The sequence below is a fragment of the Panthera uncia genome (genome assembly GCF_023721935.1).
Source record: "Panthera uncia isolate 11264 chromosome A3 unlocalized genomic scaffold, Puncia_PCG_1.0 HiC_scaffold_11, whole genome shotgun sequence".
NCBI classification, from domain to species: Eukaryota; Metazoa; Chordata; class Mammalia; order Carnivora; family Felidae; genus Panthera; species Panthera uncia.
This window is the reverse complement of record NW_026057578.1, coordinates 27,792,795-27,810,553: the sequence shown is the minus strand read 5'-3', so window position 1 is coordinate 27,810,553 and position 17,759 is coordinate 27,792,795. Positions and strand designations below refer to the sequence as shown.

General features: G+C 49.4%; 1 protein-coding gene across 1 annotated transcript; it reads left to right on the top strand.

The window, feature by feature from the left end:
* The first annotated feature begins 1,646 nt into the window (after positions 1-1,646).
* SIRPB2 (signal regulatory protein beta 2) lies at positions 1,647-16,470 on the top strand. The gene is given in 6 exon segments (XM_049651031.1): positions 1,647-2,019; positions 8,946-9,311; positions 10,522-10,626; positions 10,629-10,862; positions 11,390-11,458; positions 12,730-16,470. Coding segments are annotated over 6 exon segments (1,101 nt in total). The 5' UTR covers positions 1,647-1,823; the 3' UTR covers positions 12,861-16,470.
* Positions 16,471-17,759: the final 1,289 nt, after the last annotated feature.

The following is a 17,759-nucleotide window of genomic DNA, read 5'->3' as shown; positions in this document are numbered from 1 at the left end:
TCCTCCTATCAAGAGGTGGAGTCTATTTTCCATCCCTTGAATCTGGTCCAGTCTATGACTTGCTCCGGCCAAAAGCCGGACCACAGAAGCGACACTACACCTTGCAACTCCTGCGGCCTCTCAACGCCACCCCTCTCGTGTGAACAAGCCAGACTAGCCTCCTGGAGAATGAGAGACCACATGGAGGACAGCTGAGGTGGTCCAGGCGACAGTCAGCCAACGCCAGCAGAAAAGAGTTCCTAGCCAGCCTGCTGCTGACCTCAAATGCTGAGTCAAAATCAGCTGAGATGAGAAGAACCATGGAGCTGAGCCCAGATAAAATTGTCAATCCACAGAATCACAAATCAAATAAATGGGTATTGTTTTAAGCCACTGCATTTTGGGGGGGTGGTTTGTTATGCAGCAATAGCTAACTGTTACAGCACCTTACCTAGTCACACAAATAAAATGAATTCTAAGAAACTCTTGAGAAGGAAAGGAATAGCTGCAAAGGAGCCCAGGCAGATGAGAAGGTGATTTAGAAGCTCTGCTGGGAGGATGATATGGAGGCGCTGAGGGTCTGGTGGAATTTTCTAGGCCTGTGGTCAGTTCAAAGAGACTCCAATATATGGGTCCCCTCAACAGGAGAACAAGTGGAAGAAGCAATGGGATTGAGAAGACAGGACCAGCCACACCTCAGCAGACCCAGAGCAAAGTGCTCAGGGACTAGGCCAGACCAACCTCCCCATGGCAGATACCAGGCCCCGAGACAAGACTCAGACCCAAGGCCCGCCATCCTGCCCAGAAAGAAACTTCAGCCTCCTCTGCACCCAGGACCACTCAGGAGGGAGGGAAGGGTAGAAAGCTTGAGCTATTTTTTTTTCTAGAAAAAACAAAACAAAACTGAGTTAACCTAAAAGAGTACGATGGCAACATGTACAATATTCACTTCACCTCATAGTTTTTTTTCAGTTCATTTATTTATTTTGAGACAAAGAGAGAGAGTGTGAGCAGGGGAGGGATGGGGGGGCGGTGGGGGAGAAGGAGAGTCCCAAGCAGGCCCCGCACTTTCAGTGTGGAGCCCAATGCGGGGTTCGAACTCACGAACTGTGAGACCATGACCTGAGCTGAAATCAAGAGTCAGACGCTCAACCAAGCGGGCCACCCAGGTGCCCCGCGACCCTATTCCTATTACTGTTTTACAGATCATATGATAGGGACTCCTGAAGAAGTTACAGAAAATTATGATGCCACAAAAGCAAATTTTTATATGATCCAGGTGTGTTACCGTTGGACCCCAGGAAATGGAGGTTTCAAGAGTTGCCCCCAGTTATGCGTTTAGGAACGGGATCTGTGCCCACCCCTCACTGCCAAAAGGAGGCCTCCATGGGGCTTGCTTTATAACAAATCCTTCTTCCTAAGCGAACGCCACCTCCTCTGTTTCCTGCACATCGTGAACAATGATGGTTGGTACGTTCAGCATTTACATTGTGCTGAGCCTTCGCCCACGTATCTTGTAATCCCTGCAATACCTTTCTGAGGAGGGCACTGCTACCGTCCCCATTTTGCAGATGAAGAAACAAAGGCTCCGAGGTGACAGGTGTGCGTGAAAGGTCACGCAGCCAGGAAGAGGCAGACCCAGGACTTGACCCCACGTCTGGCTGACTCGGGACACACTAGGCATGCTCATCTTCCTGCCAGGGTGCCCAGGACAGGGCCTGTGGCAAAAGGGGTCATGAAGGTTTTGACAGAGTGATTACAGGAACACTCGCTGCCCAGACACGGAACCCGGAAACCCCTCCAAACAGCTCCTTCCTCTTGCACCAGCAGCCTCGTCTTGCCATATGAAAACACTTCCCCAAGTAGCCTTGGCCCCAAGGAACGCCCCGTTTCAGGCTCAGACACCCACCGGATTGCAGAACGACAGCCAGTCTTGGGAGCCACAGGAGGCACATGCGCCCCTCGCGATGACCACCCCGACCCAGCCGGCCTACTCGCCTCCTTGCTCCTGGCTGCTGATGCTGTCCCTTGTCCTCTTGGGTGAGTGGGACCCCAGACATGATAGGACCCACCCCTGGCTGGTCCCAGAGAGGAGCCCCAGGTGCTCTGGCAGGCCTGGAGGGGCTCAAGCCCACCAAGAGGGAATGGGAGCGGGTAGCCGAGAACTTTCTTGATCCCAGTGTCCCAAGAAGCAGAACTTTTTCGGGAGGCAGCACAGTGAAGTTAAGCCCCCAGGCTCTGGGATCTTGCAAGCTGGGCTCTGCTCAGATACCCGCGTGCTCGTGTCACAGGCCACTTCACTCTCCTCTTGAGCGAACAGGGCTGCTAACGGGGTGCTGTGCGTATTAAATACAAAAATGGTGAGGCTCACAGCCCAGGATCAGGGGCATAATCTGTGGGGCCTATGTCGTGCAAAACGTAAACGCGGTTTCAGAAAGTGATAAGAACTTTAAGACAGCAACAGCAGACCATTATTGCAAGCACGGGGCCCTTCTAAGCACAGGGCCCTGTGTGACCATACAAATCAACCACCCACGAGCCGGCGCCGGCTCAGCCTGAGAAAACTGGGCTCAAACCTCACCACTGACTTCTCTCTGAGCTTCCGTTTCCCCCTCGGTAAAATGGGGCTAATCGTGGGGACCCACCTCATGACTTTTGTTTGGAAGATTCGACAAGACAACACCTGTTGGTACCTAGCACGGTGTAAAGATTTACATAAAGATTTTCTTACCCATGTCTATTGTAAGTCTGGATCAGGCCGATTTAACTCCTGAGTCTTGGGGCTCCTGGGTCCAGCTTAGCCTCTGAGCCCAGAACCCTCTGACCCAGCAGGCAAGAGACTCGGCTTTCACCTCCTGTCCATCTGGACCCCTGCCCCAGCCCCTGCTAAGACCCAGCCCCTGCTTGGGTCCTCCAAGATGGTCACTCCTGGAGAGGCCCTGGTGGGAACCAGATCTGAGACCAGACTCGGCTGCTCCTTTGCTCCCCAGCTGTGATTTGGGGCACCACTTCCCTTCTCTGAGCTGGTTTCCCTGATCGTAAAATGTGAACTCTAGCTCCTAGTTGCTCACTCCACAAATAATTCTGAGTGCCCACTACGTGTTAGGCACTAGGCTAGGAGGTCATATGTCTAAACTACTCAGGATCAAATAGGTTTTGAAAAATGGGGGTTTTGTACCAGGCCTCCAAAGGAGAACCCACCATCAGGGATCGTGAAAGGTAGGGCCTGCAGGTGGAAGACAGGGGGGAAGGGATCCCAGAGCTGTGGCCAAGGGGTGCCCAGCTCCGCAGACAAGGTACCCAGGACATTTTCCAGAGAGGGGGAAGGGGTGAGGGGCACAGGGCTTTCATTCATTGAGGTTTGATGGACGTACAACAAATTGTACATATCTAACATGTACACTTCGGTAAGTTTTGGGGGCATTGGATATGCTTCACTCTTGTGAATTCATCACCAAAATCAATATAATGAACATATCCAACACTTTGAAAAGTTTTCTTGTGATTCATCCTTTCCATTCCTCCTCCTCCCGTGGCAACGCCTTATCCGCTTTCCATCGCTATAGATTCATTTGCATTTTCTGAAACTTTATACAAGATCATGCAGTAGGTACCCCTTTTATTCCGGCTTCTTTTCCTCAGCATAATTATTTTGAGCTTCATTCATGTGGTTGCACATATCAATAGCTCACATATGTCTTTTTATTTCTGTCCCCTGTGTGGATAAAGTACAGTTTGTTTCTCCATTCACTTGTTGGCAGACATTTTCTGCTTTGCAATTTGCGGCTGTCACAGATAGAGCATCTATAGACGTTCGTGTGCAAGTCTTTGTGTGGACTTACGCTTTCATTGCTCTTGGGAAAATACTTGAGAATAATATGACCGTATCATATGATAGGTGTGTGTTTAACTTTTAAGACACTGCCATACTGTTTTCCAAGGAGGTTGTACCATTTTGCATTTTCATCACCAGTGTACGAAGATGACATTGCCCTTTACATCCTCGCCAACACTTGGTATGATCAACCTGTCTCATTTTAGTCATTCTCACAGGTGCGTAGGAACATGTCATTGTGGTTTTAATGTTCACGTCCCAAATGTGTAATGGTGCTAAACATTTTTCACGTGCATCCTGTATCCTGTCTGGTAAAGTGTCTGTTCAACTCCCATTTTTCGATTGGTTTTCTTATTATTGAGTTTTGAGAGCTCTTTATATATTCTGGTTGCAAACTTTTTACCAGATAGATACTTCACAAAGATTTCCTCCTAGTCTGTGGCTTTTTCATTCTTTCGCAAGTGCCTTTTGAACAGCAAGAGTTCTTAGTTTTCATAAAGTCTAATTTATTAATTTGTTCTCTTATGGATCATGATTTTGGTGTTGTATCTACATGTGTGGCACAATTCACTAACAAAACCATCTGGGCTTGGAGTTTTCTTTGCGGGAAAGTCTTTAATACAAATCAAACGTTTGCAATAGATAGTAGGGCTATTTAGGTAATTTATTTCCTCTTGAGGTAGTCTTGGTAGTTGGTGGTTTTTAAGGAATTTGTCCCTTTGTCAAATACATGCAGCCATGACCTTTCCATAGCATCCCCTTATTGTCCTTTAATATCTGTAAACTCTGTACTTGTGTCACCTCCCTAGTTTTTGATTTTAGTAATTTGAGTCTCTCTCTCTTTCTCTCTTACTCTTCCGTATGGCTACAGGTTTATCAATTATAATGATCTTCTCAAAGATTTCACTCATACTGATTTTTCTCTCCTGGTTTTTGTTTTTTACTTTATTGATTTCACTCAGGTCTTTGTGGTTTCCTCTCTCCTACTTCCTTTGGGCTTAATTTGCTCTTTTTTTCCCCTTGTTTCTTAAGGTAGAAACTAAGGTCATTCATTTATGTCCTTCCTTCTTTCCTAATCTAGTCACCTAATTCAATAAATATTCCCCTCTGCTTTAGCAGAATCCTACAGATTTTAATATTGTGTTTTTATTTTCATTCAGATCAAATTGCTTTCTAATTTCCCTTTTGTTTTGTCTTTTAACTTGTGTGTTATCGCAAAGTGTGTTATTCGGCTTGTGAATATCTGGGAGTTTCCTAGGCCTCTGCCTGTTATTGATTCTAATTTAATTCCATTCTGTCAAAGAAGATGCTTGAATTCTTTTAAACTTGTTGAGACTATTTTATGACTCAGAATATGCTCTCTCTTGGTAACAGTTCTCCGTGCACTGGAAAAGAACTATATATCCTCCTATTTGGGGGGCAGAGTGTTCTATAAATATCAATTAGGCTGTTAGTTGTTAGTGCTGTATTCTTTTTGATTTTCTGCCTACGTGTTCTATTAATCATGAGAAGGAGGATATTGAAATCTCAGAGCATAACTGGATTTGTCTGTTTCTCCTTGCCATTCTATTGGGTTTTGCTTCATACACTTTTAAGTTCTGTTATCTGGTGCACATATTTGGGCTTTGTATGTCTTGATTTTTTTGAAGCTTATTCATTTTGAGAGAGAGAGAGAGAGAGAGTGAGCACACACGAGCAGGGGAGGGACAGAGAGAGAGGGAGACAGAGGACCCCAAGCAGGCAGCCCCCTCCACCCCTACTGTCAGAGCAGAGCCCAGTCCAGGGCCCAATCCCATGAATCAAACTGAACCATGACTTGAGCCGAGATTGGATGCTTAACCAACTGATCCACCTAGGTGCCCCTATCTTCTTGATTAATTTGCTCCTTTACCATTATGAAGTGGCATTCTTTATTCTTGGACATATTCTTTGCTCTGAAATCTACTTTATCTGATATTAACATAGCCACTCCAGCTTCCGTTTGATTAGTGTTATATGCTCTACCTTTTTCTATCATTTTTCCTTTTAACATATGCGCAGCTTTAATATTTAAAGTGCATTTCTTGTAGGCAACAGATAGCCTACAAGATCTTACTTTTTATCCAAGCCGACAATCTCTAATTTTTACATCGGGTATTTAGACCTTTTACCTTCAAGGTGACTTTTTAGAGGATTAGGTGTAGGTCTTATCACCTTCCTATTTGTCCTGTCGGTTCTTTGTTCCCTTTTTTCTCTTTTTCTGTCTCGTTTCAGTTGTTGAATATTTTTATAATGCTATCTTATCTCCTTTATTGGCTTATTAGCTATTACTCTTTATTTTGTCATTTAGTGGTTGCTTTAAGGTTTAGAAGTTTCAAATTTTCCAAGATGAAAAAAAGGGGGGCCATGGGCTCTCCCACCCCAATACTTTCTCTCTTCTATTTGATCCTCATTGGTTCATAAGAATAATAGAATTTCCCTGTGTTCCTAGGATCCCACTGGGAGTATATTTTTATTTTGAGAAAGAAATGGGTATCAGTTTACAAGCTCTATAGTTTCCTGTGAATATTGAAGAGTCCACTGGACCTTCCCCCTTTCTTAAGTGTGCAATTTGCACCATCCACCTTTCAGTGACAGCATACCATTTCCCAGACCGTATAAGAGACTTACAAAGTATACTAGGGTTTCCCTCCTCCCAGCTTTTGTTGTGTTGCTGTCAGAACTTCACTCAGACATGTGTCAAAGTTACTTGAATGTTACTTGTTTTTATCATTTCCGGGCCTGGCTTTTCGGAATCACTAGGTGGGACCACAACACTTCTCTCTGAGTACCATCCTCTCTCCTGTCTGTTCTACCCATTGCTCTGTCAAACATGAGGTTTTCCGGTTTGGCGGGTGGGGAAAGGCAATATTTCAGCCCTGTGCTGAGCGGATGGGCACCGTTCAGTGCCTGCGCGCGAGGAAACCACCTGAGAGGCCAGGGAACGAACCACCAGAAAGGATTAGAGAGAACAGATCTGACTGCCTCCCCTCATGGTGTTTGAAGGTGGGTGTTGCTCAACATTTTGGAGCTAAGGACACCGAGGGCAAAAGCAATCCCTAGGATTGAACATGAGGTATCCCTTGGTGATCAACTGTGAAGGAGTTCTTATAGAGGCTATTATTAGCACATGCCTAGCTGAGGACACACAGGAAAGGAATTTAGAATTCCACACCCGCTCCCCAGATCCTCTTAGAAGGAAACGTCTGCCTCACCTCCCTACTCCCTCGCCTCACTGACCACTGAGAAACACCATGCTATCCTGCAAACTTACATCTTGGAGCAAGACTGAGTCATTCACCAGGCCTGACGGTCACACACACCCAGGGAAACTTGGGACACAAAACTGATGACCCGTGTGGAGCAGAACCTTAAGTCACCTGATCTGAGTCCAAATCCTGGCCATGACACTGACTGTTTCTTCCCCTCTCTGACCATCAGATTTCTCAAAAATGGAGATGATAATAACACCTACCTCAGGGAGTTCTTCAGGGGAGCACCTGTTCATAACCCAGGTGCAAAAGAACTTGCATGGGAGGTCTCGGCCCTCTCTCTCCGTGCCCACTCCGAGGCCAAACTCAGCAGCTAGACCCCCGAAATAGATCCACTTCCCAAAGCACCAACAAGCATTGCAGCCTGGTAAAGAATTCACAAGAGACACCTGAAACTAATATAATATTATATACCAACTCCACTTGAAGTTTAAAAATGTTTTCAAAGCGATAGAACTGCATATAGGACATAAAATTGCTGGTATTTACTGTGTGTAAATAATATCTCAATAAAGTAGTTTTTTAAAAAAAGAATTCGCAGGGGGGCACCTGGCTGGCTCAGTCTGTAAAGCATGTGACTCTTGGTTTCAGGGTTGCAAGTTTGAGCCCCACATTGGGTATAGAGATTACTTTAAAAAATAACTAAAAGTCAAAAAGAATTCAGGGGGTGCCTGGGTGGCTCAGTCCGTTAAGCGTCTGACTTCAGCTCAGGTCATGATGTCACTGCTCGTGAGTTCGAGGCCCACATCGGGCTCTGTGCTGACAGCTGGGAACCTGGAGCCTGCTTCGGATTCTGTCTCCATTTATCTGCCCTTCCCCTGCTCTCTCCCCCCACCTCTCTCTCTCTCTAAAATATAAGACATTAAAAAAAAAAAAAAAAAAGAATTCACAGGATGCCAGATGATGTTTGTGCGATACATTTGAGGGCTGAGAGCGGGGGCTCCAGAAACAGGTTGTCACATTCTTATTGGATGGCATATTAGTTTCGGGGGCCATGACAAAGTGCCACAGACTGGTAGTTTAAACAACAGAAATGCATTATCTCACACTTCTGGAGGCTAGAAGCCTAGGCAAAGGTGTCAGCCAGGTTGATGACGTCTCCTGAGACCTCTCTCCTTGGCTGTCTTCTCTCCGTGCCTTTAATTTCTTCTTATAAGGATGCCAGTCATATTGAATTAGGGTCCACCCTCATGACCGCATGTTAACTTTTTAAAAAATTAAAAAAAATTTTTTTTAATATTTATTTATTTTTGAAAGAGAGAGAGAGAGAGTGGGAGAGGGGTAGTGAGAGAAGGAGACACAGAATCCGAAGCAGGCTCCAGGCTCTGAGCTGTCAGCACAGAGTCCGACGCGGGGCTCGAACTCACAAGCTGCGAGGTGGTGACCTGAGCCGAAGTCTGATGCCCAACCAACTGAGCCTGGGCCACCCAGGCGCCCCTCGTGTTCACTTAATTGCCTCTTTAGAGACCTTGTCTCCGGATGCAGCCACATTCAGAGGTACTGGGGGTTAGGACTCTGACATATGAATGTAGCCGGGAAGACACCAGTCAGCCCATAAACTGTGATCCGGGGAAACTTACCTGGTCATCGGGGCTCTCAGCACTTCTGTGAAGACGGGAAGAATGCGGTCACCTATTATTTGCAAGTTCTCCATTATTTGTAAGTTCTGCTCTCCCTCTCCAGACAACCTCCTCATCTCTCACGCTTCCCTCCCCAACAACATCCGTCCGGCGTCCTGAGCAATTGTTGCTGGCCAGCTAATGACTAGGTTGTGGTAAGCTCACCTCTGAGGGCTCCAGGTCCTTCCAGCTCAGCACAAAGCCAGTCTTCCTCTGTTGCAGGAGCCTCTGGGCAGAGCGATGGGAGTGAGCGGCAGGTGTTGCAGCCCGAGGGCCCCCTGCTGGTGGCGGAAGGAAACACGCTGCTGCTGCGGTGTACCGTGGAAGGTTCCTGCACTGACGACAGGATTAAATGGGTCAAGGTGAGCGATCGGGACCAGCAGGAGATTTATAACTTCAAACACGGCTTCTTCCCGGGGGTGACGCCGGTGATCCAGCGGACCCTGGAGCCCCTTCATTGTGACTTTTCCATCTATATCCACAATGTCACCAGCAAGCATGCTGGAACCTACCACTGTGTGGGGCTTGATGACTTGAGTGAGAACCCAGAAAAGAAGCTGCAGGAGGGCACCTCAGTGTTTGTGAAGGGTGAGTATCAGGCTCTGTGGGTCTTAGGCGCTCAGCTCGGACCGGTCTCCCTGCGTCAGCTGCCTTCATCCATCCACACCCATACCGTCCACAGAAAATCCCAGTTGGCGCACAACGCGAGGGTGTCTCACCCACACATGCACGGGCATCTGGAGTGGTTCTGCTCCACGTGTCTTGTTCCAGGGCCGCGTCTTCTTGCAGCTGCGAAGAGTACACCTGGGTCGTGGAGATGGCAGAAGCAAAGAGGACAAGCCCCAGTGCCCCCAAGCGCTTTTCAAGTTTCTAATCACGTAACATCTGCTAACAGCCCATTGGCTAAAGCAAGTCATGCGGCTCAACGCAAAGTCAAGAGACCGGGATGCGTACCCACCCACCACGAGGCAAGAGTAGGGATGCACCACCCTAGGGGAGTCCAGAACTAGGGCTGATAATTTAATCTACCACACTCCCCACGTAATCAGTCATGCTATCTGTAAGCCCAGCAGTGGCGACCTGGGCACTCACATCCTGGGTCTGTCATTCAATAGGAGTGTGTTCTTTTTTTTTTTTTTTTCAATGTATTATTTATTTTCGAGAGAGAGAAAGAGAAAATGAGCAGGGATGGGGCAGAGAGAGAGAGAGACACAGAATCCTAAGCAGGCTCCAGGCTCTGAGCTGTCAGCACAGCCCCCCGACGTGGGGCTTGAACTCACAAACCGCGGGACCATGACCTGGGCTGAAGTCCGACGCTTAACCTGCTGAGCCACCCAGGCGCCCTGCCCTGCAAACTGTTAACAGAGAGAATATCTGTGTGTGGCAGTTGGAGGTGAGGGGAAGGGTTCATTTTAACTTGATGCAAGCATTTCGGGAAGGTTTCTCCGATTCCTCCCACGCCGTGACAGGCGCCCCCTCTTGGACCTACAGTCCTCTGGCTTTCCAACCTCAAGGGGATTTTCTGGACCATCTCCACCACCGGACTGAAAACTTCTTCCCAGCCGGACATTTGCATGTCTTGCTGAGCTCCATTTCCCCCAGTCGTAACCTCAGCACATAGCAGGTCCTGAGAACTTCTTTACTGAGTGAACCGACCTGAGCGTAATGTGGGGATCCAGAGGGAGTAGCTGAGTAGGGAAATCAGGGCAGTGGGGAGGGAGGGAAGATATGAGGGAGGAAATAAGTGGACAATGGAGGAAGACACAAAATGCAACAAGGACCCTCTCTTTGGCTTCAGGAGCCGGGGCCCCAGAGCCAAACCTCTGGATCCTGCAGCCCCAGGAGGTGGTGTTGGCAACCCCCGGAGACACTGTGTTCCTGAACTGCACAGTGCTTGGACAGGGTCCCCGGGACCCATCAGGTGGTTTCGGGGGGCTGGTCTGAGCCGCGAGGCCATTTACAACTTTGAAGGCCTCTCCCACCCCAACGTGACAGCCGTCCGGGCCTCCAACAGCGATTTCAGCATCCTCCTGCAAGGCGTGTCCCCTGAGTACACAGGCACCTACTACTGTGTAAAGTTTTACAGGAAACCCAACAGACAATACCTGTCCGGACAGGGCACCAGGCTGCGAGTAAAAGGTGAGACAGGTGGTCTAGAAGGCACTGGGGGAGAGGGGCAGGGGGTCCACAAGGAAATTCCCAAATAGGCCAGCTCTTCTCAGCCTCCAGCTGTTACATAAGCCATTCCCTCTGCCTGGAATGCTTTCTCCTTCTCTCTGGTGAACTCCTACTCATCCTTCAAGGCCCAGCACAAATAGCCCCTCCTCTGTGAAACCTTCTGCTTCTCCCGGGCAGAGTTCATTTCTCCCCATTCTGGGCTCCTCAAAACTTTGGATAGACCATTAATGGTTTAACAGTATCTGTTGAGTGCCTGTTTACTGCTCTGCACTCTACTGGGTGCTGTAGATACTGCAGTGAATCAGACATTGTCCCCACCCCAGGGATGTTCAGACAGGTCTAACTAGTCCCTCATAGTCACAGGGTTTGACTTCTAGCCCCCATCCCAGGCACACTCCTCTCGATGACCCTAAGTCCTAGCACAGGGGCTCAGGAAGGGGCAAGACAGAAAGAAAAGGGGAATGTGAGACTGTCTCTCTTTCTTACAGCAAAGCCCATCACCTCTCCCCAAGAGAAAGAACTCACCAATGAACATATAGGCAGGACATATCCCTCAGGTGAGTGTACCTAGTCTTGGGAAGGTAACCAGTCCCCACAGGCAAGACTTGGCCATGGGAAGGGAGCAGTCCTTGCCTTCTAGGGCTATGCGCCACCCAGAAAGTCCCCAGGACTTCATCTCAACATCAGAACCAGAAACTCAGAGAACCACGTTAAAGCTCAACCAAAGAGGGGCGCCTGGGTTGGCTCAGTCGGTTGAGCGTCTGACTTCGGCTCAGGCCATGATCTCACGGTTTGTGAGTTCGAGCCCCACGTCGGGCTCTGTGCTGACAGCTCAGAGCCCGGAGCCTGCTTCGGATTCGGTGTCTCCTCCTCTCTCTGCCCCTCCCCTGCTCGTGCTCTGTCTCTCAATGATAAATAAACGTTAAAAAAATAAAAAAATAAAAAAATAAAAAAAAGCTCGACCAAAGAAACAGCTGACTGTTCAGTGGGCAGCCTTGCTTGTCAGGTAGTGAGCTCCCCATGATTCAGTGCAAGGAGACACTGTGAAACTGTACATAACAGTGCTGAAGATCATGGCTTTGTAGCCAGGCCTCCTGGATTGAGTCCCTTTCTACCTGTGTGACTGCAGGAAGCTTGCCTCACTCCCCGAATTTCTGTCATCCTGCACTGGGGACTAGGGGCGGAGAGGGGATAAGAGTCGGAGAGCGTACCCCATGAGGCTGGTGCGTAGACCCCATGAGATCACACGTGCCAAGTGCCCAGAACTGTGCATATCATACCACCTGTTAACGCTCAGGGTCACTTGGCAACAGGGTGGGGTTGAGGGTGAGACTTGGGGTAGCACCACCAGATGCTCCCTGTCACTGAGCCCTGTTCCTGCCATTTGTAGGAGCCAGACCACCTGGTCCCGTCACTTCTCTAACGTATGTGCCCCTGAGCAAATCATTTCCCGACTCTGACTCTGCCTTTTCATCGGTACCAATGGCATTATTATCCTGCCTTGCGGCATACGTTTAAGGATTAAATTAGGCAGTTAGGAAGTGCTTAGCCCAAGGTCTGGGGCAGAGGAGCTGAGCAGCCAGTAAATGAACAGTTTTCTATTATGATGGGAGGTCAGGGATGCTGTGAGGATGACTAAACACAGGGGTAGGATATTGGGCAAAGCCTCTTTGGGCCCCGGACAAAGGGAGGGGAGGTCTTCGTGTAGAAAGAATGTGGCCCCAGAGGTTTACAGCAGCTGGGCCAGGCCTCCCCGTGGGGACACTGAGGTCTGGACTGTTGGGGGATCGCCCAGGGTCCTTCCTGAGCTCTCCTCTGTGTCCTCCAGGCCTCCTGTCTGTGCTCACACTTGTGGTCCTGGGGCTGAAGGCCATGACCTTGGCTGCACTCCTGCTGGCCTGGGCTGCCTGCCGGAGAAGGCAAGAAGACACCAAGACCCCAGACTCAGCAGAACTGTAATCTGTATGGGGCATGCAGCACGGGGCATGGGGCGTGGGTGGGGGGGTCGACCTCAAAGTAGGTCCTCTGAGTCGAAGAGAGGTCAAGGCTCCCCAACCACTTCATCACCTCCAACCCCAGCCTCCAGATGCTCCCCAGGCTTTGTGCCGAACTCCAGGATCCCTACACCTGGCTTCCGTTCACCTGGCGAAGTACCCCACTTGGCACTGACTGGGCTCCCTTCTGATGTGCTGTCCTCTCTCTTGACAGCCAGCTCAAGCCCTCCTTGTCCTTCAAGGCTTTGCCGGGCTCTCTTCTCAAGGCCCTTGTTCCTGCGGTAGTGCCCGCCCCCTTCCACCCCCTCTCCTCGTTTTCTTATCCTTCAAGATCCAACTCAGAGTCCTTTCCGGAAGATTTTCCTAAGCATCTCTAAGCTCACAGAGCCAGACTGCTCAGGCCTCTCCATTTACACCCTTCTCTCCTCATTTCCTGCCTTTTTTCCCTTCCTCCCTTCCTTCCTTCCTTCCTTCCTCCCTTCCTTCCTTTCCTTCCTTCCTTCCTTCCCTTCCCTTCCTTTCCTTCCTTCCCTTCCTTCCCTTCTTTTCTTCCTTTTCTTTTCTTTTCTTTTCCTTTCTTTCCTTGCCTTCTTTCCTTCCCTACTATGGCTGCTTGGGTGGCTGCAATAGTTAAATGCAGGCTCAGCAACTGTAACAAAACTCTTAAATAACAGTGGCTTAAGCTAGAAGAAAATCGGTTTTGCTAGTAATAACTGAGCACAAGCAGGCCAGGCAATAGGGGGACTCCCTTGTAGTGAGACCCGGGATTCCTCGATCTCTTTGCTACCAGGTCCATATCTCAGGCAGCAAGACTACGGAAGAAGGCAGCAAAGGGGCGTATGACCCTCCCCTTCAAAGGCACAGCTAGATATTTGCCCACATCACCTCCAATTGGCTGGAATGTGGTCACATGGTCACACCTAGCCGCAAGGAAGGCTGGGAAATGTAGTCTTCATTCTGGCAGCAAGGTGCCCAGCCAGCAATTTCTCGCTAAAGGAACCAGAGGCTAAATGCCAATAGATAACCAGGGGCATAGAGGCAGCCTCAGGGGCATAGAGGCAGCCTCTTCCTTGCTCTGCGTGACACGTGAGTTCAACTCCCAGCTGAAACAGCACCCCTCTGTAACACCACCTCCACTAGGATAGTATAATGGAGGGCAGTGGTCCTCAAGAAGAGGAGGGTTCCCCCCCCCCACCAGGGTACATTTGGCAATGTGTAGAGACACTTTTGGTTGTCACAACTCGGGGGTTGTCACAACTTGAGGGGTGTCACAACTGGCTATCACCCTCTAGTGAGTAGAGGTCAGGAATGCTGCTGAATGCCCACGGCATCCCCCACAACATAGAGTTGTGTGGCCCAAAGCATCGGGAGTGCTGGGGCTGAGAAGCCTGATGTGGGGGAAAGTGCCACATGCCTGGCTTCCCAGCCCGAACCTCCACTCCCTCCCTGTGTGCCCTTAGTGACTAATCAAGCAGTCGCTTCACCCCTTGGACCCTCGTGGATAAGAACGTGGACAAGGATGGCAACGTGGACTTCTCTGCATTGTACGAAAACTAATTCGGTTCATTCACTAAGGGCTTCACGTGTGCTGTGTGCACTGTGTCCGTTCAGTATCTGTGAACCCCATTTTTGCTTTCCACGCGAATATCTCCTAGCACCTACTCTGTGGGGCGGTGGATTCGTCTGGCCGTTTTTCCTTATAACCACAGAAAAAGAGCTTGAAAAACCTAAGCCAAAGGGGACATTAGTTTAGTCTGAGGACGGAATAAATCACTGAATCACCAGTCATCAGAATAATAACCCCCTACCAAAAGATAACCACGTCCTAATCTCTGGAACCCGGAACCTAAGCTCTGGACCTCACATGGCAAAAAAGGACTTTGCCTCTGGAGTTAAAGATCTTGAGGTGAGGGTTTATTCTGGATTATCCAGGGGGGCTCTAAAGGCAATCACAAGTGCCCTGATGAGGGAGAGACAGGGGGAGATTTGACACAGAGAAGGAGACAGCAACGTGACCACAGAGGCAGAGATGGGAGTGATGTGGCCGCAAGAAGGCCGGCAGCCACCAGAAGCTGGAAGAAGCCAGAATCACTTCTCCCCAGAGTCTCCAGAGGGAGCGGGCCCACTGACACCTTGATTCCTGCCCCATGTTACTGATCTCAGACTTCTGGCCTCCAGAACGATGAGAGGGTAAATTTCCATTATTGTAAAACCCCAGGTTTGTGGGATGCCTGGGTGACTCCGTCTGTTAAGCGTCCGTCTAACTCTTGGTTTCGGCTCAGGTCGTGATCTCACAGTTTGGGGGATCAATGGTGCTGACAGCACAGAGCCTGCTTGGGATTCTCTGTCTCTGTCTCTGTCTCTGTCTCTCTCTCTGTCTCTGCCTCTTCCCCCCCTTGCACACACTCTCTCTCTCAAAATAAATAAATATTTAAAAATCTAATATAAATAAATTAATAAATAGATAAATAAAGCACCAGGTTTGTGGTCATTTGTGGTCTGCAGGCACAGAGCATCTGAAAGAACCACTCGGCCTCCCAAACCTCCTCGCCCCCCGGGGCCCTGCGGGATCTGGTCCCTGCAAACCACCCCCCTCCCCAATCATCTCCCACCACCACCCCTTAAACTGACTCCGCCCTGGCACCCACCCGGGGCCTTGGCCACACATTCCCTAACTCATCCAAGGCTCCCCTTCGCAAGGGCTCCCAGACTGCTCCATCCACCGCGATGTCTCCATCCCTCTGGTGGCCCTCACGCCCCTCCCTGTTCTTTGCAGCGCTACCGTGGCCTGAAATAAACGCGTGTGCGTTTCCTTCATGACCGCCAGTTGTCTCCTCTGGAATTCGAGCGTGCCGAGGACAGGAACCTAACTTTTCACCCTATGTCGCCCCTTCCATCCAGTCATAAAAAGTGGGTGAAGGCCAAGGCACTAATCAGTGTGCTGAGGATTAAAGTCTGCTCTCTCAGGGCGCACCTGCTACTGGGGGAAGACGGACAACGAGCAAGTAAATGTAATAAGTAACATGTCACATGGTGGTGAATGCCAAAGGAATAAGAAGGCAGGAGGGCGGGGGGGAGGTGCCAGAGCGAGGGAGAGGGATGTATTTTATTTAGGGTGGTCAGAAGAGTCCTCACAGATAAAGTAACGTTTGAGCAGAGACCTGGAAGGAGTGAGTACAGAGACTCGTAGATGTCTGAGGAGAGGAGCAAGTGCAAAGGCCCTGAGGCAGGAGTGTGCTTGACATGGCACCGGAAGCATAAGCCCCAAGCAGATTCTTGGCACGTGTTAGACCCCTGCAATCCCCCCATCTGAGGGGGGAATAGAGGGTAGAGGTAAAGTTCACAGCCTTGGGAAGCTGCTCAGATTCAAATTCCAGTTCTCCTACTCATCTCTTGGGTAAGTTGGTTTCTCTTAGAGTGTCCCGGCTTCCTTATCCATCTGCCGGTAATGACATTAGCGTCTCCCTTCTTAGGCGGTTTTGAGAATAAAACACATGGGTGCATGTTGGGCATTAACTGTGCCAGGCCCAGCGGATGTGGGGAGGGGGGAACAGTCCCCAAAAGAAGTGCAGGGGGTGCTGGCAGGTGAAACAAATCATGGATAAAAGCGAAGAAGGGGTGACACCTGGGTTCGAGGACTCGTCCACCAGCCAGAGAACTGGAGCTTGGGGAGCTGGTCACCCACAGATCTCTCATGCCGGCAGCCGAGTGCAAGCATGATGCCCGCGAGTCTCCAGGCCCCTGGGCTTCCTGGGAAATTGCAGGGCATTTCAGGTGGACACAACAATGGAAGGGGAGGGTCCACGACCAGGGCTGGTGCCTGGTGTCCCTGCAGCAGAAAGGGGAGTCTGCGCCACAAGGAAAGGTCCCTCTTCCCACATGTCCTTCCGGGACCTCGAGCATCTGAAAAGCTATGCTTTTTTTTAAAATTATTATTATTAACGTTTTTATTTATTTATTTATTTTGAGAGAGAGAGAAGGCACGCATGCGTGCACACATGGGTGGGGGGGGGGAAGGGCAGAGAGAGAGGGAGAGAAAATTCCAAGCAGCCTCATCGATCCCCTGCACCATGAGATCTGAGCTGAAATCAAGAGCCGGATGCCCAACCAACTGAGCCACCCAGGCGCCCCTGAAAACCTGCTTTTAATAACACGAACTTGGGGCACCTGGGTGGCTCAGTCGGTTAAGCATCTGACTTCGGCTCAGGTCATGATCTCTCGGTCTGTGAGTTCGAGCCCTGCGTCGGGCTCTGTGCCGACAGTATGCACCCTGCTTGGGATTCTCTCCCTCTCTTCCCCTGCTCAGGCTCTGTCTCTCTCAAAATAAATAAATAAACACTTTTCAAAAATAACTTCATTTTCGCCCACTTACTTTGTAAGCAACACACTTACAATATTTTAAGTACACATAAAACAGCCCTGTACGTGGAGTCAAGCACCTAACTGATTCATTTATACCTGAGAATTGAAATACAGATCATTTTATTCCAAATTACTTCCTCTTTATCTCACCAGTTAGGGCATGATGTTGATTTTTTCAATATGTATAGGTCAGTTTTATGATCTATGAATTCCACTGAAGGTATAAAGGGGCGATAGGAAATATTTTTTATGAAAAAGGGGTAGGGCGCCTGGGTGGCTCGGTCAGTCGAGCATCCGACTTCAGCTCAGGTCACGATTTCGTGGTCCATGAGTTCGAGCCCCACAGCGGGCTCTGTGCTGACAGCTCAGAGCCTGGAGCCTGCTTCGGATTCTGTATCTCTCTCTCTCTCTCTGGCCCTCCCCCACTTATGCTCTGTCTGTCTCTCTCTCCCTCTCTCAAAATAAATAAATAAATAAAATTTTTAAAAGGGGGTGAGGTGGG